Source organism: Phyllostomus hastatus, unplaced genomic scaffold (assembly GCF_019186645.2).
Source record: "Phyllostomus hastatus isolate PE091 unplaced genomic scaffold, TTU_PhHast_1.1 phas_contig_402, whole genome shotgun sequence".
Lineage (NCBI taxonomy): Eukaryota > Metazoa > Chordata > Mammalia > Chiroptera > Phyllostomidae > Phyllostomus > Phyllostomus hastatus.
This window is the reverse complement of record NW_025333873.1, coordinates 3252587-3271324: the sequence shown is the minus strand read 5'-3', so window position 1 is coordinate 3271324 and position 18738 is coordinate 3252587. Positions and strand designations below refer to the sequence as shown.

Sequence of the window (18738 nt, the reverse complement as noted above, 5' to 3'; positions counted from 1 at the left end):
CTGCACTGACTAGAATATCAAGTATGTCAAGTACAATCAAGAAATGAAATTGTAACAGCAGGCATCTTTATCTTGTTCGTGATCTCAAGGAGGGAATGTTTCAACACTTCCTTTAAAAAGAAAAAAAAAAAAAAAAAGGAAGCTGTGGCCAGGCAGCTGGGCACTATAGCATCATGCCACCACACCACAGCTGTGGTTCAGTCCCTGGGAACCAATGAATGCAAATAGGTGGGACAAACCAATGTTTCTCCCTCCCTCCCTCCCTCTAAAAAAAAAAATCAGTAAAATATATTTTGAAAAGTTTCGAGCACTCTCTCTGGGGCACGCCCTCAACCCCCCCCCCCCCACACACCCGCAGGCACCTCACCTTTGCCCTCTCCCTCCCGGGCTCCGAGGGCCCTTCTCCAGCCTCTGTGTCTCGTTGCCTGAGCCTACGCAGCCCGGCTGGCTCACTTCTACGACCTCTGTGACTTTCTCAATAAACGTCCTCTTATCATTTCAGAAGTAAAACTTTGATGATAGTTAAGAGAATTCATTTGCTTTAACTTTGATTATAGTTTGTAAAGTTCTGCTGTAGAACTTTTCCATAGATACCCTTAAATCCTAAGATTAAGGAGCTTGTGCAGACTTGCTGCCGGCCAGCCGGATGGGACGAAGTGGCGGTAGAGGCCGGGTGTGGGTGGCAGTGAACAGTGTTACCATGTCTCACAGACACTGTAAGTCCACCTTGAGTACTCTGTTTTTTAAAGAATAAGAGTGTAAACTGTAATTGAAGATTTTATTTATTTTTAGAGAGGTGAAGGGAAGAGAGAGGGAAAGGAACAGCAATGTACAAGAGATGCACGGATCGATTGCCTTTCGCACGTCCCCGACCTGGAACCTGGCCCGCAACCCAGGCGTGTGCCCCAGCTGGGATCGGACCAGCGACCCCTTGGCTTGCGGGCCGTCACTCAATCCATCTAGCCACACCAGCCAGGGATTGATATTCTATTTGTAAAGCCAAATAGCAGCATTCTTCTTCTACCCTCAAAAGTGAAAATCTCAGAGCAGCAGGTGAAGAAATGCACTCTCTCCCTTTGCTGCTTCTCATTCCTGGGACTCAACAAGGGGACAGACTGAGCCACAGGGGATGAGAAGCAGCAAGTGGAGAGAGTGCGCATCCTTCGCCCTGATGAGCAGAATGCTGCCCCCTGCAGACACACCAGGGACATGACTGTAAACACCACAGAGCCACAGCTAGTCTTGCTTCTCCTTAGCAGATCTATGTGTGGGAAATGAGGGCTCTTGACCTCTCCAGGGTTGGGGCTGGGGTGGACAAGAGCAGCTGCAGACAGCACAGGAGCCCAGATTCCAGTTCCGATGTTAGTTTTTATTCCCTAGGAACAAAGGTATGTGGGGGAGAAACTCCGAACGTTAACAGGAGCACAAATGACAAAATGGTACTAGGGCAGTGTGGCTCAGAGGTCAAGATGGGTATTTCACAGTGCACCTGGTCATGCCTGGTTTCTTGGATCAACATCTGCCCCATCCCCAAGTGCCCATCAGAGGTGGGGCTGGGGCAGTGAGGTGGAAAGCTTCCCCTACTCGACACAAAGGAGACGAATGTATCCGTCTATCCAAAAAGGCCTCCCAGGAACACCAAAAACTCCCTCTCAAAAATGGAGGTAGACAGGTAAGAATGAGGGGGTTTGGGTGTCACAGACAACCTGAACATAAGGGTCACAGAGGCCCTTAGTGGCAGACAGGATCTGTATTTAGGTGAGGACAGGAGGGGAGCAACAGCTAGTTTAGGGAAGAGGCGGTCACTCTTGTCAGATCAGGCCCCACGGCAGCTGGAACCTGCACTGCGGTTCCCATCCACTTCAGAGAGCTTGGTGGAGTTCCATCAGAAGCCATTACCATTTTCCCAGGGGATTCCCAGAAGCCATTATCATTTTCCCTGCTATCCTCTTTCCTGGCAAAGTCCTGTCCTGTCCTGTCCTCATACCTCCCTTTCCCTGGAGGCTTCTACCGCAGCACAGACCCCTAGGCACAAGGTCCTTTGGTGCAAGCTAGGTCATCCAGTCCCTGCAGAACACATCAACTAGGCCCTCCCTGTACCACAGAGGAGACTAGGGCTGGTTCTCGAGTCCACGTCACAGTGAGGTCTCCTGGAGGGTGAAGGTGGGGCTGCTGCCCTGGCAGACTGGGCCCTCCTCAGGCACGGCCACGGCCTCCTTGTCGCCGCAGCCCTTCAGCGTCCCATTGCTCATCTTCTCCGGGGACCCCGCGGTGTCCACAGAGGGGCCCTGGGCACAGGCAGAGCAAAGGGAGCAGACTGAGGAGCAGGACACAGGACCGGGGAAGCAGGGCACGCAGAAAAGGGGGAAGAGCCCGCTTGGACCCCAGCCAGAAGGGGGGTGGCACGAGGAGGGGAGCAGAGGAGGGGCCAGCACGCTGTGAGCCTCTCTGCACTCAGACCCTTCTGCCCGCCCAGCAGCGCTGCCCCGTGGGCAGGAGCCAGGGCAGCTGCTGCAGGATGGTCCAGGCTCAGACACACCATCAGGGACAGGGGTGCTGGGTGCGGGGAGAAAGCAGAGGGAGGGAAGGGCGCCAGGAAGGCCCTGTGGTAGTCTGGAGAGGGGAGGAGGGGGGCGATGTGACAATGTGGGTGCTACCTGGCTGTAGCTTTTGTAGTGAAGTCGCTTCCGACAGGACACAGGCAGGAGAGCACGGAGTCTCGGCAGCACTGGGTAGATGGTCCGAGGGTCCAGGGTCCGGCCCCGCATTCCCCCTGAGGGTCAAGGTGCCTGAGTCTTACTGAGTAACCAGTGTACAACCCAACAAGCCCTCTGTTCTTGGGGTTCCCACCTCCTGGAACTCAGCCCAGAAACCCGACTGTTAAAGAAACCAGGAGCCTGGAGGGTAAGGGTCAATTCTCCCTGCAATGCCCAGAGTCCCCGAGTGCCCTCCCTCGGCCCACCCTGTGTTCCCGCGACCCCATCGCACACCCTCTCACCAGTGAGGAGGCTGACAACCAGGCCCACCACAATGACCGTGGTGGAGTTGTGAGCGCTGTACCATAAATACGACAGGGAGTAGAGCCGCTGCAGCCCCGTGGGCCTGGGGAGAACAGAGCAATGAGGACGATTCTCTGACAGGGTATTCTGACCACCCGTCTCCACCCACCTGCACGGACCTACGGTCTGGAGATCCAACACCCAACATTTCCCCGAGGCTTCTGGTGGCCCATTCCCTAGCAAGCCCCCTGGGGAGTCCCTCAAAAATGAGCTATTCTCCTGAAAGAGGGACAGTGAGACCCAACTCACCTGGAGGGGGTGGTTGAGGGTATCAGCGTGGTCATGGTGATGGTGGACAGGTTGCTGGACGGGGACAAGCTGGACCCATTAAGGGGTGAGGATGCCATACCGGAGCCCATTCTGGTCACTATGCTCCCAATGCCGATCCAGAAAGCCATGATGAGGCCAGCCAGCAGGCCCACAATGGCGCCCTGCCCAAACACACAGCGCACTTTCCTGTCACGACGCCAGCCCTACCAAACTGCCACAGCAGTTCCCGGAACTCACGGTGAGAGCCCTGCCAAGCCAACCCCCAGGCCCATCTCTACACGGGGCTGTGGAGCCACAGGGGTCACTCACAGGAGGGTTGGCACAAGGAAAGAACATGCCGAGGCAGAAGAGTCCCAGCAGCGGCCCCCCCACCATGCCGAAGATGCTGATGGCCGCCTGCGGAGACAGGGTGGGAAACGAACACGCAGGCTGAGCCAGAGCCCGCCTCCTCGGCCTGGGCCCAGCACGAGGCAGGGTTCCAGGGCCGGGGGTGAGGATGGGAAAGCGCTTCGGGCTCTCCTCGGAGCTGACCTGCAGTGTCTCTGAGCCAACAATGTCCCAGGAATGATTCTGGGCCTTTTGGCTACTTGAGTCTGTTCACGGCCAGTGGCAGCCCGTCAAAGGGGAGGGAATTTCTGATACCTGTCCCTATTTTATTCCCTTCATAACAGCTGTCTTCCTCAATTCCCAGCTTCAGTCTGCTCTTTTCTCCCCCCAGAATTGCTTTTTTCCCCCCATAGTCGTTACCTACCTGCAGCACTGGTCCCATCTGGGAGGAAATATAGGCCATTCCCAGGCAAAGCAGCCCGTAGCTAAAGGCTGGGACAAAGAGGAGACAAGATGTGAGTAAACACGCTAAAGGGGGGGGGGGGGAGTAGAGCGAAGCTCCTTCCCCAGCCGGACCACTATGTCTGTGCTCCTGGACACAGGGCGCATTGCCTGACGCCCCAGCTCCAGGTCCCTCCCAGCCTGTCCGCACCCCCATCTGACTCAGAGAGCTCACCAGGCAGTACCCTGAGCAGTGGGCAAGGCAATGTGCTTCATTCAGTAACCAGCAAGTGCTGAGCCCAGGCTACAGCTGGTGCTTTAAAGAAGACTGGTGACACTGTTTGCATCTTTGAAAGAACATGACTAGGCCCTGGCTGGTGTGGCTCAGTGGACCGAGTGCCAGCCTGCGATCGGAAAGGTCACCAGTTCAGTTCCCTGTCAGAGCACATGCCTGGGTTACAGGACAGGTCCCCAGTGTGGGGGCGGGGGGGGGGGCGCACGAGAGGCAACCACACATTGATGTTTCTCCCCTTCCCTTCCCCTAATAATAAAAAAGTAAAATCTTTAAAAAGAGAAAAGAAAGAAGGAGCATGACTGAGGAGATAAGGAAGCACAATCCCACCAAGGATTCTGGAAAGCATGGTGGCCTGGACTTCTGAGAACTGCGGGAACCAGGGTCGAATCAGGTCTTCCATCGTAACAGTGGCCAGGGAATTAAAAGCGGAGGATATGGTGCTGGAAGGAGGAAGAGAAAGCCCAGTTGCGCTGAGAGAAACAAGACTGACAAGGGACCCTATTGAGGGAGCGCACCCTAAAGGCAGGGGTGACACGTGAGGCCAAGGAGCCTTCCTCACACGTGGCAGCCGAGGAAGAGGCCTGGAAGGCAAGGACACTTGTCCTTTTCTGAGTAGGGTACAGGTTTCGTTTAGTAGGTCAACTCTCCTCCTGGAGGGGACATGCTCCGTCCTACACAAATGAGCTGTCCCCTGTCACCTCCCAATGGGTGGGCACAACGAGAAATCCCTCCTCCACCAAGGACAGGTCAGCCGCGCCCAGCCGGAGGGAAACGGCCGGAGAGGGTACCTGAGGGAGCCGCTGAAGAGGCAGGCGACGAAGAGTCCGGGCAGGCCTGACCAGTCCTTCAGGAGATCCATCACAAAATACAGGACAAACTGCGGGCAGAGCAGAAGCGCACAGGCCCCTGAGAGGGGAGCCCCTCCCCAGGGCGCACTGTGCGGGGAGCGCCAGGAAGAGGGGCCGAGTGCTGCAAGTGGCCCCACGGTGAGGAGGGGAAATGGGCTCTGGGAAGAGCACCCGGTTCGTCCCCCAGCTCCGAGGCGACTCGCAGTATGATCCGAGCGCGCTGGCCACCTCACTGAGCCTCTGTTCTCTATGGAAGGAGGCTGTTGGGAGGGTTTCATGGGACTAGGTGGTGCACACTGGTGAGTCAATGAAGGCAGGTCCCCACCCAGCAGGGTGAGAGCAATGTGATAAGGTGATGGTGGGGTGCTCAGGGCTAGGGTCCTCACATTTAGATCAACAGAATCCCAGCATGAAAAAAAATTTAAATCTACTTGCTCTCCCCCCGGGGTGGAAGTCCTTTCTGTAGCCACCCAGACACTCCTCTTAAGGGGCCCCGGTCAGCCCCTCCTGGGCACAGAAGGGGCCAGAAGGGCCTTCTCACCTGGTCGGGGGTTGCCTGACTCTGCTGTGTGCTCATGGGATACTCCTGGTAGTAGGCGTACATGACCAGGCCAATGAGGCAGCCCATGCAGAGGACCACCTGCTGGCAGGGGAAGACCGCATAGCAGGAGCTGCAAAAGAGGCCAGGGTCAGACGAGGGTGGGGCTTAACAGGTGCCCTCAGCATGTCCCTGAGCCCCAGAAAGCACACTCGCATCCTGACCCCAGTGGGGGGTGGGCGGTGCTCTGACATCCTGTCCGCACCCAAACTGCCTCTGTGGAACGGGGGCCCACTCCCTTACCCCGCCCTCGCTCCCCCATCTTCTTGTCCCCGCACTCACAGCACGGCAGCCTTCTCCGTGCGGGCGCTGAGGTAGCGCTGCACCTGAGCCTGGTTCACCCCGTACAAGGACAGCATCATGAAGACACCTCCGAAGGCCAAGGTCCAGAAAGTGTGCCGCACGAAAGGGTCTGGGTCTAGGCTGAAATAAACGCCACCTGGTCACTGGAGGGGCTGAGAAACTACTGATGGCAAGCACTGGGTGGACTCAAGAGACGGTGTAGCAGGTCGGAGGAAGGGTTTCATTTCTCCAACCCAGAGCTTCATTCCAGGCACCAAAAATTTCTGACCCTCCTTAACCATCAGCTGCCCCGCTGTGATCAGCCTCTGCAGCGCTGGCTTCCCACCCGTCTCATGCTGTGCCCAAGGCTTCCACGGCTTGCCTTCTCTTCACTCTAACCCCGAGCTCAGGCCCTAGGACAGGCTCGGCTCCTGAGCACTGGAGACCCCAGCCAGGGCAAGGGGCATACTTACTTGATCCCAGAGATGAGGCCGCGCCGGGAAGCCAAATCCCACACATGCCCCAAGCCGCCCACCCTGGCCGACCCCACGACGATGACCGCCAGCTGCCCTAGGAACATGACCAGTGTCTGGAAGACATCTGTCCAGATGACTGCTTTCAGCCCACCCTGTAAGAAAAAGAGCACGTCTGACACAAACGTCTTTAGAACCCTCCACCAGTGAGGACACGACACCGCCAGCAAGGGCACTGCATTACACTGCCGCCAGGGACACAGTTGCTGAATCCCTGCGGACAGCACCCCACCCCCTCCCTGAGCATCACAGGCCGCCCCCTCTCCTACATCTCGCCCTAGAATTTCACTCCACCGTCTCGCCTATCTTATCTCACTCATCCCTCCTTCCCCTTTCCTGCCATTCCACCTCCTTGCTCCCTCTGTTCCCCTCGTTCCCCACGACGTTCTGCACTCACCAGGGCGGTGTAGACGGTACAGACGATGCCCAGGGTCAGCACTGAGAGCCACAGATCAAAGCCGGTCACTGTGAAGAGACAAAAGTCACATTCCCGTATCTGGAAGAGGACTTCCCAGTGGGGAGGCCAAAGCAGCCCTGGTAAGACACAAAGCATTTGGTCCTTCAGGATGAAATAAACCATTCACCACAGTGGAAAACAATGTGCACAGAGCTCCACCAAAAGGTGGTGTTTAACCAGTTCAGACGGGGCCTGGTAATGTTTGATTAGCTTTCCAGTGAAGTGAAGCAAGCCTGCCCTCGTCTCTGGGGGAGACCAGCCAAGGGCCATGCGGTGAAATGATTCCTAGGCCAAGGTCCAGTTCCTTCCTGTACACTCCCCTCCACCCACCCCTCCAAAAGGTGCCTTCCCAGCCTGCTGGGGCTGGGAGCCAGGGGCTGAGCCTCACCTGCATTGAGGGCCAGCGACGGCGCATAGAGCACCACCCCCATGTAGATCACCTGTTGAGCACGGAAAGAGAACGTGAGCGGAAGAGGAGGTAACGGTGGGCAGACAGGGGAGAGAAGAGGGACCCCAGCTCCAATGTCCAACAGCCTCCTTTCACCTAGGCTTCCTCCCTTCTTCCAAATTTTGGCTCGCTGCCACCACAGCATCTGTGGAACTGGAAGGAACGGAAAGCAGGATGCTTCTGGACATATCCGTGACACTGACCGCTAGCAGGGATTTCAATCCTGCCAGTCTGAGAGCAGACAAGGCTCCGACTGCCTCAGCATGTCTGAGCGCAGGTCTCCTGCCGTGCCTCAGGCTCAGCTCCAGCCTCATTCCACTTACCATCTGAAAGATGAAGGTCAAGGTCCCACAAACTCGCACAGTTTTATTGAATCGGAGCTCCAGGTACTAAGTAGGAATATAAAACAACAACAACAAGGTATTTCTCCCCACCTCGCTCCACTCCCCACAATTCATACATAATTTCCTCAAGAGGTCTGGAAACATCGGAGACTATTCAATTCACATCCACTCTGGCCCCATTCAGCACAGGAGCCCCAAGCCGACCTCACCCGGAACGAACCATAAGCACTCGACCTGTCTGACGTTCAAAGTTCGTGTCTGATGTTCAAAGTTCGTGGGGATGTTGTGTCCCTGCCCCTCAGTGGGCGGAGGGAATCGGAGGGCCCAGCCCCCTCACATGTGCTCTCTTCCCCCTCTAGGCCTGAGCCTGAGGGTCCAGAGCGCCCCGCCCCTCCCCCCAGCTCACCTCGTAGGCACTGGTGAGGTGCAGGCGGTAGAAGACGGGGATGAAGACGTGTGCGGGGATCAGCAGCCCCAGGACATACGAGCAGCCCAGGAACCAGTACTGGGTCCCGTAGTGGTAGATCTCAGACGGCACGCCCAGGATGGCCACGGCCGACTGGAAGGTGGCCAGCAAGGACAGTGCCACGGGAAGGCAGCTCATTTTGCGGTTGGCCATCTGCAGCTGCCCGATGGTGTGCCGGCCCCAGCCACGACAGGCATGGTAGAGCCCGATGGCGAGGGAGAGAACCAGCAGCAGGATGAAGACCACGTAGTCCACAAGGGAGAAGGCAGGTTTTACCATGCTTGGGTCTGTGGCTGTGGGGAGGGGCGCGGGGGAGGTCACCCCCACATTCATGTCCTCTCTGTGTCTAGGACCTGTAGCCACTTGCTGCTCCTGGGTTCTGGGCTGCCACTTGGCTTGGCAATGGCAGGCAAGTGGCTACTACCTGGCTCTCAACCAAGTTTTCACAGTCCTTCTCCTCCACCAAGTGACACTGTCCAGGGTGACCTGCAAAGGGACCAGCCCCCAGTCAGGCCTATCCTGCCTTCACGGCCACCCACCCTCAGGCCTGCGCACCCCACACCCACCAGACTTGGCCCAGCCAGCTCGGCGGCAGACCTGGAAAGCCCGCAAGCCCTAGGAGCAACTTGGCAGGGAAAAAAGGAGGTAGGAAGCAGAAGAATGAAATAGGCAGGAGACAGCTACTTGGCCAACACCTTCTTGAACACGCAGAGCTATGAAATGTAAGACACTTCTTAGGTCCTGACCCCACAACAAAATAAGAGTCAACTGTAGCCCATGTTTCTTCGCAGACTGCCCCGCCCCCTCCTGCAGGCAAGAACCCAGTCACTACAGAGTACTGAGCCAGCAGAGCCCAAACTGGCGCCACAGCCCAGCGGGGAAGAAGAAAAGGAGACTAATAACAAAAGCATGGCTTCCTCCATTCCTCTCTTCCCCCAGCCTCAGCTCCCATGACTCCCAGTTTCACCGTGCTAATAGCTCCCCTTCTCAGCACTGATGCCTAATGGGATCACCTCCACGGCAGCCCCAAACTCTAGTCCAGGCATCCCCAGGTCAACCACTCCCTTCTCCCAACACGACTAGGTAAGCCCTGACACCTGCCTTTCAGCTGCTCTCCCAGTAATGCCAGTCACTAGCAGCTCTGGAAAGAGGGGTGGGACTCAACGGGAGAGGGGTTCCCCACACAAAATGCCCAGTGAAGCCACAGAAACCATCCTTGCTGCATAGCAGGAGCTGCCACAGCCCCAGGCCTGGAGCGCGGAGTCTGACAGCGATGTCTGATCAGTCCCAGAGCTCAAGGAACAAGATTCCACACCAGCAGCCACACAACAAGCTCAGCTGGTGGTGGCAGCTGAAATGGATGAAGATTCAGCCAGCGAAGCAAAACAGAGCTGGAGTGAAAAGGCACATGAGACTGTGTCTAAACTGGGTCTTCCACACGTTACCAGTAGAGTAGCTGAGAGGCAGGTGTCAGGGCTTACCTAGTTGTGTTGGGAGAAGGGAGTGGTTGACCTGGGGATGCCTGGACTGGAGTTTGGGGCTGCGGGGGAGGCGATCTCATAAGGTGTCAGTGCTGAGAAGGGGAGCTGTTAGCGCAGTGAAACTGGGGGTCGTGGTTAAAAATCTAAGAGTATCCTCTTTGTCATCACAAAACCAGACCTACAAGAGCCCAGCTTCAGATACCTACATAGTTTGGGGGGAAGCTAAGATTGAGGATTTACCTCAGCAGGCACAGTTTGCAGCTGCCGAGAAACTCAAAGTTCAAGGTTAAGTTGTCTCAAACATTCAAGAAAACACACAGATTCCAACTGTGCAAGAGGAAAGTGAAGAGGAAGAGACTGATGAAACAAGTATGAAAATTAAGGACATAAAATTGGTCATGTAACAAGCAACTGTATCCAGAGCTAAGGCAGCCCAAACCCTGAAGAACAGCAGTAATGATACTATAAATGCTACTTTGGGATTAACAATATAACCGCCTAAAAAACAAGGACCCTTTTCTGGGTGTTTCAAAAGACTAACTGCAGCTTTGCTTAAAATTTGTACTGTTTCTATCACTAATAAAGTTATGGCTTCTTGTGGGATATAAAAAAGGGGAGAGGGCAACATCCTGGAGCCAGAGGTTCAGAGTTAACACTTACGGGAACTTGGGGAGAAGCACACCAGCCAGGGAGCTAGGGCAAGAGGCACAACCAGGGCGAGTGGCCCTATCCTGCTGGGACAAACTCCTTACCGAGAGAAGCAATCCCTGCTCTGAGGCGGAGCTGCCTGGAGAGGCTGTGTGTCTGGGGCTGGCCAGAGACCGACAGCCTGGCTCCGTAAGTAGCTACAGTGAGACCAGGAGTTGGGGGCGGAGTGAAACTCAGAAGCTATTTGTTCTGGCCCCTTCAGGGAACCAATTGCTGTGCTCCAAATGGCCCTATCACCCTAGGGCCCCCAAACTCCAGCTCCAGAATGGGGAGCAGGGAGCTCACAGTCAACAACATTCCTGGATGGATTAGGCTTTCGTTCTAAGTCATACTTGACACTGTGTGCCAGAGGGAATTGGAGAGGAAGGGCTGAGAGAAGATGGGGAAGTTGCTCTTCTGACTCCCGCACAAGAAATACTAATCCTCAAAAGATATACCATTATCCTTAGAACAAGGACAAGGTCAGAGTATTATAAAACTAGGTATTGAGACAACACCCTCATTTACAAAGGACACAGAGACGTAGATGACTCATTGATCTTGTCAACACCACGGAGCTGATTATTGTCAAAGGCTAGATCAGAGCCCAGGTCTACTGATTTCCCCATCCATCCACTCTCCGTACTGTCTTCAGAAACCATCCTCTAGAGCAGCAATTTTCCATCTTTTTCATCTCATGGCACATATAAACTAATTACTACAATTCTGTGGCACACCAAAAAAATATATTTTTGCTGACCTGACGCCTGACCCCCCCCCAAAAAAAATACGTAGAAGTTTGATTCATTCACACCAGATGACTACTGCTGTGTTGACTGTTGTCATTTTTTTATTTGACAATCTGGAAAAGAGGTCAGTGCCCGTAACCAAAAGCCAGGGATTGCATGTTTTAAAAATTCTTGCGGCACACTGGTGTGCCTCTTGCAGCACACCAGTTGAAAACCACTGCCCTAGGGTACTTACTGGTATGAGGAAAAAAGAGAAGAGGACATTAATTTAGATGGCTTAACATGATGACAATTTAACATTTTTGAACACCTGCTATGTAACCCAGCAGCATGCTGTGTACATTACAGACATTACTAATAACTAATTATGATAAATAAAAAATAATTAAAATAAGTGAAGATATAACCATAGCTACCAATCTTGAACTACCATCAATTCAAGCTAGGTACTTTACACAAACATTCTCTAGGAAACTGATTTACAGAAGTCAAAGAATTTGCTGGAGGTCACACAGCACGAGACAAAACACAGGAGGAAGATACAGTCCTATCTGCAGGCAGAACAGGTTAGTCACCCAGGGCTCCATCCTCGCTATCCCCAGAACGAGGACAGAAGCAGAATGTTAACTGCAGTCAGTCATTCCTGGAGCTAAGCTTAAATTTCAACCAACGTAGTCACAGATCATTATAAGCTATGTCTTCTGTTCTTGTCCACTAGGAAACAGATACGCCTGGCTGTCTCCTGGCTCTCCCACACTGTCACTCTAGGCAGATGTTGTCTAGCTGGAATAATATGGCCTCACACAGATGAAACCTGAACTCTAAACCTCCTGGGGCCAATGAAAAGAGGACATAAAAGCTGGCGATTCTTGGATCACATGTGACAAATGTCAGTCCTCAGAACCACCTTCCCAGGAGGCCACTCTGGTTTAACCTAAAGATGCCCTGGGACTTTGTAAATTGTGACACCTCAAGTTTTCTCACTCCTCCAGCAAATTTTTTTTACTGCCATGACAGAGATGAGGGAAATTACTGGAATGTAAAAGATAGCTGCTGTGAGCAGATAAGAATGTGTAGTGATAAAAGATTAGTGATGAGGATGGGCAGGTAGTTAAAGAGAGATAAAGATTCCAGTATACTAAAACACAGACACAGAGAACTGGGAACTGCTAGGGTAAACCGGCAGGGTTCCCTGATGGAATTGTTTGTATGGGGTGTGGCAAATTCTTCCAGATGTTGAAGACAGCGATCTGGACAGGGCAGGAAAAACCTGACCCAGCAACAAAGTCTTAACCAGACATAATTCTAAGAACAGGTTAGTAGCTTTCTAAAACTCTACACTGATCTAAACCCTGTGGACTTGCATCTGAGAGGCCATGAACCAAAAGTAAGAGCTGAGTTGTTTCATTAAAATTGGAACAGCTGGTGTGGCTTGGTGGACTGAGTGCCAGCCTGTGAATGAAAAGATCGCCTGTTCGATTCCCAGTCAGGGCACATGGCTGGGTTGCAGGTCAGGTCCCCAGTAGGGGGCGCACAAAAAGCAACCACACACTGATGTTTCTGTCCCTCTCCTTCCCCCTCCTTTCCTCTCTCTCTGAAAATAAATAAATAAAATCTTTAAAAAAGAAAACTGGAATACACAGGGCACAAATGGGACCCTTTTCATATATATATATTTTTGTCTCTCGTGCGTCCCCAACCTGGGACCTGCTCACAGCCCAAGTATGTGGCCTACCTGGGAACTGAACCAGCGACCTTTGGGGTTTGCAGGCCCGTGCTCAATCGCCTGTCAGGGTGGGGCCCTTTTCAAATGCCTAAAACAAGAAAATTTCTCCCACTACCCCAGCCTAACTTCAGTCACAAACTTCACTGGAACCGCTTTGACTGCTACAAAAGGAAGGGGGCCACAGCAAGACAAAACGTCCCAAAAAATATTCCTTCAAAATCTGGTCTTGCGCCTAGAATTCCTCAAGGTCTGAAAGGCTTTGGGACCCCTCATTAAAATGCTAATTTTAATTTAAAACGTGATGCTAACTTTTAATTTCTAAAGCCTTCATACCCAGTCCCTCCAGGCACGGCTTCACTCACAATCGCCACCCTGCACCCTGCACCCTGCACCTTGGAAGACGGGACCAAGGCTCGCCTTCCCCTTACCTCCGTGGCTCTGGCAGGGCTAAGAAGGTCCCGTCGCTCTTTCTGAGATCAGCATGGCTCCGTTTCTCTGGGAAAGCAAAAGAGGTGAGGGGTTAGGGACGCATCTACCCTGGCCCTACCTCCTCGCCAGGGCTCCGCACGCCGCGTGGTCGGTCTCCGGACCGAGGTGAAGGGTATAGAGTGCCCAAGGCGTCCCCGGGCTCGTCCCCTCCCGCCGGGCTTTGCCCTTCGCCTTTCACTCCTCCATCACTCTCACCCTCCTTATTTCCTGGCTTCCCACCTTCCCTCCGCGTGCGAGGTGGCGGGAACACTATCACCTGGCCACCCGCACCAAGGATTTTCCCGGGCCCCTCAAGGTGGAGGACAGGCAAAACTCGCCCTTCTCCTCCTTGTCCCTCCCTCAGCTCCGAGGCGCAACTCCGGCGACTCTTTGTACCAGCCCACAACGTGCCGGCTCGCCCGGGTCCGGCCCACCTGCCAAGTCTCCACGTTTGGGTACGGCCGCCGCCGAAGAGCCCGGCCCACAGCACGCCGGCCGAGTGACAGCAGGGTCCCGCCCCCTGCCCGCCCCGCCATGTTTACTGAGGGCTGAAGGAGCAGCCCGGAGAGGCTGCGGAGACGCGACCTCGGCGTCCGACGCGAGGAACGCAGGGCTGAAAGAGCGGCGGCTGGCAGGCCTTCGCTAAAGAGGAAGAAAGAAACGGGTCTGCCAAGTTTCCTCCGACGAGGACTGGGCCGCACGGAGCATAGAGCTGACCCCGCGAGCAACAGCAACCCCGGCACCCAACATCCCCACCCCCGGCCTACTGGCCCGCGCCACTAGTCCACGCCCCCTGGGGGCGGAGCCACATGCGCTAGTCTCGCGAGCTGCTGAGAAGGACGAAGGGAGCAGAAAAATGTCCCCTCGCGGTCCTTGCAGTCCTTCGATCCCGCTACCCTGGGCTGCCGCCCTGCTCCTCGCTCTGGGCGTGGAAAGGGATCTGGCGCAACCCGAGGTACAGAAGCAAGTCAGAAGTCGGACTGAAGCAGAGGTGCTGGGCCAGCTGGTGTCGCGCTCGCCTGGTCTCGGCTCCCCGCAGCGGGACAGCACCTCTGATTTCGCCCTTGAGGCCTTCCCAGCCGTTTGGCCCAGCTGGCCCCCCGCTTACGATTACTCACTCTGCGCAGGTTTCCCTGCGTCCTAGCCCCAGCCCACGTCCATTTGCACTCTGACCTCCTCGCTCCTTAATCTTTGAAGAACTAAGTTTTTTCTACAAAAAAGTCTTTTGACTCTTCTCAGTCTCTCCAGGCACGAAAGTCGTATGTCGTACGGTGTCAGGACTGTACTTCTGTAATGCTTGATGAGTTCTTTGTGTACCTGCAGTCCTTTTACATCCGGACGAACCAGGGCTGTCAGATTGAGAAAGTCACTGGAGAGAACGTAATATTATGTGTTCGGGTAGTAATCCTCAAAGATGAGGGCCTTCCTTGGACGTAGTCTGGTGCGCTAATTTAGCGCCTGGGAAGAAATGCATCATCTAGTCAAACCTGATATAATGGTAGGACACTTCCCTTCTGTGTGTTAGAGGAATTCTGGAGAGGTGTACTGGCAGTTAAGTTTTGATTCCTGTTTGTTCCTGGCTCTGAAGTCCTAATAGTTTTGTTTCTTCTGCAGATCTGCGTCCGTTGCCCTGGGAGTGTGCGAAATTTGTCAGAAGTGGCCTCTTACTGTAAGCATACACCAGAGCTGAAGTTGCGAGCCCGCTGCTGCCTGAATCAGAAGGGCGCCATTCTGGGGTGAGGGAGGAAAAGGCATCCCTGGATAGTGGAAAAGAGTTCCCAACCTAGATTCATCAAGGCTTGCCTGATTGGCGTTTGGGATAAATATTTGTGCCTCTTTTGGAGGCATATTAACCAGGATTCTCAGTCTTTTAAATCTGTTATAGCATTTTTGACTGGGTCAACAGTTCTTTCTGGTTGAAATTACAAACAAGTTTTAATTTTTGCCTGTTTTACTTTAAAGGCTTTTATGGCTTTGCTTTTTAAAAGAGCTTTGTTTGTTTGTTTATTCCCATATCTTTTGATTGTTTACTGTGTGTCTCTGTGAAAAGACCCCGTAGCCTCCAGGACAGTATGCTAATGTGTGTTATTTTTTCCCTTTCTGATTAATTTATGTTTATTTCTGAGGCACATGCCTCTTCCTGTCCTCTTATCCAGGTTAGTCCTGCATTTTTTCCTTTTACCCTCTCGAGAATCCACGTAATTATTCCAGCTTTACCTTTACCCACCATGTAGGTGTCTACCAAAACTTGATCTCTTTTAGTATCGTTTTCCCTTTCTCCAAGCGATGTACCTCTAGCTTCCTGTTCACATCTCCTCTTGAGTGCACCCTCGCTTCAGACTCGAGATATCATGTCTTGTTTCCATTCCCTTCTTTCCCTAACCTACCTAAATACTTCTCTGTGTTAAACTTTCTGAAAACCAAATTTCTTCCATTATCACGCTGTGGCTTTAAAATTAGAATTCCAATTATTTGTCCACTCAAACCCTTTATGAGGGTCTGGCTTCGGTCTACCTCCGAAAGTATTGTACCTTTCTTTATTCAGGCTTCTCTCTTTACCTGAAACTGCCTTCCTCTACCACATAAAGTCATGTCCATTCTTTAACTGCAACATCTTTTGTGAATTTTCCTTACTACTAAATACCAGAGTAATATTTGTTTTACTTCCACTAATCCTTAGTGTCTACTGCTCAAATTTATTTGTATACTGTTTTGTGATTTCTTTCATATTATAATTTAATGTTTATATTGTTTTTACTTTTGGTGATCATGTTCCTCTACTACATTGTAAGCTTTTTGAAAGCTAAGATACTGAGGGGTTGTTTTGATACTCCAAATTTTTGCAGTTAGTAGGCACTCAATAAATATGTGTAGAATAAAGGAACAGACAGCAGTAGATACTGAAGAAAATAATGTGGCATGGTCCTTAATATCCAGTAGTTTATATCCAAACTGTGGTAGGAAATGCATTTGGAAAAAAACTTTCTTTTATGTGATTTGAATTTTTTTTTCCATTGGAAGGTCCTTTGTGAATCTGAGAATCATAGCATAATGTGAGATTCACTAATCCATACAACAAAGAAATTTCTTCCAATATGTGCACAGACACAAAGAACTTTCTACTGTGCTGGAAATGTTCCATATCTGTACTCTCCATAGCTGTTAACTACATGTTAGTAGTTCTTGGACATTTGAAATGTGGCTAATGCAAATGAGGGACTGAATGTTTTTCATTGAAATTAATTTAAATAGCTACATGTAGCTAGCTAGTGGTGACTGAATTGGACTGTGCCGAATTAAAACATCTACTACAGCACTTAGTTTGTGGTCCTGAACATAGCTGTTCAACTAATATTAGCAGAAAAGGGGTTGCATTAGCCTGTAGTGGTTAAAGAGGAGAGACACAAAGTTACACTGCTTACCTTATTTCCTCAGGCTGGATCTCCAGAACTGTTCTCTGAAGGACCCTGGTCCAAACTTTTCTCAGGCACATACTGCTGTCATCATGTAAGTGGTTATTTTCCCTATCAAAACATGGCTGTGGCGAAGGGTTGATGGGAAAGTCTTTGAGGATGCATTCCTAAAAAGATGTTGGAATGCTGATGTCTAAACTTGGACAACTCAGAATGAGAACTGGAATACCGGTCCAGGAAGATGCGTGAATGGCGGTAGGATGTTTTCCTAAAGCACAATGCTAACGGTGTGTGCTTTTCAGAGACCTGCAAGCAAACCCCCTCAAGGATGACTTGGCCAACGCCTTCCGTGGCTTTACCCAGCTCCAGACGCTGTGAGTAAGGGTATGGGTTTGAGGAGAAAATCAAAGGTAGGCGGTGCTGTGAGCTCAGCAACTTTGGGTTGCATAGTAAGACTGCCTGTGTTGTGTTCAGGATACTACCACAAGATGTCAACTGTCCTGGAGGTATTAATGCCTGGAATGTTGTCACGTCTTACCCAAACTATCAAACCTGCCAAGGGCAAAGGGACTTTTGCAATAGCACTGGGGATGCAGGTATGCTGTTTCACCTCCACCCTTTTGGGACCCCTTTCCGCCTTTGTTTTGTTTTGGGGTGTTTTTTTTTAATTTAAATTCTTTTTTTTAATCTTTAAAAATTTTTATTGATTTGCGGGAAGAGAAAGGAGGGGAGAGAGAAACATTGATGTGTTGTCCCATGTATTTCTGAATTCATTGGTTGTTTCTTGTATGTGTCCTCACCAGGGATTGAACCTGCAACCTTGGCATATCTGCATGACACTCTAACCAACTGAACTACCCTGTGGGGCTATGCCTTTCTTCCTTTATATTCTCCCCATTAGCTAAGAAAGACAGTAAAATTGCTTACACACCTTTTGTGTAGGTTTTTGAGGCTCTAACCGCTTGGAAAGAAAAGGTCTTGAAATATTATTTATGCTCTGAACATCTGTAGTCTTCTTTCCTTTGACATAGAAACAATTGAGAGAATTCAAAGCAGATATTTGAGAAATGTCTAATGAGATCTAGGGATGTTCTGTTTTTCTCTGACTCCCAGAAATATGTCCTGAGAATGGATCTTGTGTGCCTGATGGTCCAGGCCTTTTGCAGTGTATTTGTGTCGATGGTTTCCATGGCTACAAGTGTATGCGCCAGGTGAGAAATTAAACCTTCTAATTAGGGTTAAGAGAAATGCATAGAGCAAAAACCTCCCAGAAAGAAGAGCAGAAAGACCAGGAGCTGATGCAAATCACCTAGTGAAGGAAACTAAGAGAATTGCCCTGCATGAGGGGATGGATATACTAGGAAAGAACTGGGTGTTAGGATGTGGCCCTTGGTGTAACCCTGTATGAGGAATTTTTTTTTAATCCTTTTATTCCCAGGGCTCGTTCTCGCTGCTTATGTTCTTTGGGATCCTGGGATCCACCACATTATCCATCTCCATCCTGCTTTGGGGGACCCAACGCCGAAAAGCCAAGGCTTCATGAACCACATATGTCTTGCTGCTGACCTAAAGAACGTCCCAATCTATCTTAGCCCAGCCAGGCACATTTGCTTCCGACACGGACTGGCCAGAGGGTCCTCCTTGAGGCTGAGGCCGAGGTTGGAAGGAAGATGGAACATCGCACAGTGCTGGAGAATTATACTCCAACCCGAGAGTGGACTAGTACCAGTTCCCTTTTGTGCTGTTAACTGTAATAAACTTTTTTTTTATTTTTAGGGAAGGTGCCCTGACTTTGTGTGTTTCTTGGTTGGGGTGGGAGAGACTCCTCGGGGGGTATCGGCTTTGT

At 51.8% G+C, this 18738-nt stretch overlaps 2 protein-coding genes and 1 pseudogene across 6 annotated transcripts; 2 read left to right on the top strand and 1 right to left on the bottom strand.

Annotated features, from left to right (window-relative positions):
* Window positions 1-764: 764 nt before the first annotated feature.
* Window positions 765-14158, bottom strand: SLC5A6 (solute carrier family 5 member 6). 5 transcript variants are annotated; one of them, XM_045844454.1, is made up of 17 exons: window positions 14022-14158; window positions 13440-13506; window positions 8309-8854; window positions 7882-7947; window positions 7499-7550; window positions 7051-7118; window positions 6594-6748; window positions 6121-6261; window positions 5782-5911; window positions 5181-5269; window positions 4720-4832; window positions 4081-4148; window positions 3639-3725; window positions 3309-3490; window positions 2999-3102; window positions 2658-2773; window positions 765-2288 (listed from the first exon to the last, which is right to left on the bottom strand). In XM_045844454.1, exons 3-17 carry the CDS (start codon window positions 8699-8701, stop codon window positions 2136-2138), a joined length of 1917 nt encoding a protein of 638 aa, XP_045700410.1. In that variant the 5' UTR covers window positions 8702-8854; window positions 13440-13506; window positions 14022-14158; the 3' UTR covers window positions 765-2135. The 5 variants fall into 5 exon arrangements, with proteins under 5 accessions (XP_045700410.1, XP_045700408.1, XP_045700409.1 ...); XM_045844452.1 differs by having other exon boundaries at window positions 13914-14052; XM_045844453.1 differs by lacking the exon at window positions 14022-14158 and adding an exon at window positions 13720-13873.
* On the top strand, window positions 9557-10343 carry LOC123822472 (annotated as a pseudogene).
* A 103-nt stretch (window positions 14159-14261) lies between the features above and the next one.
* Window positions 14262-18672, top strand: ATRAID (all-trans retinoic acid induced differentiation factor). Its single transcript, XM_045844456.1, has 7 exons — window positions 14262-14434; window positions 15094-15215; window positions 16915-16986; window positions 17195-17266; window positions 17367-17488; window positions 18006-18103; window positions 18331-18672. Exons 1-7 carry the CDS (start codon window positions 14336-14338, stop codon window positions 18433-18435), a joined length of 690 nt encoding a protein of 229 aa, XP_045700412.1. The 5' UTR covers window positions 14262-14335; the 3' UTR covers window positions 18436-18672.
* The last annotated feature ends 66 nt before the right edge of the window (window positions 18673-18738 follow it).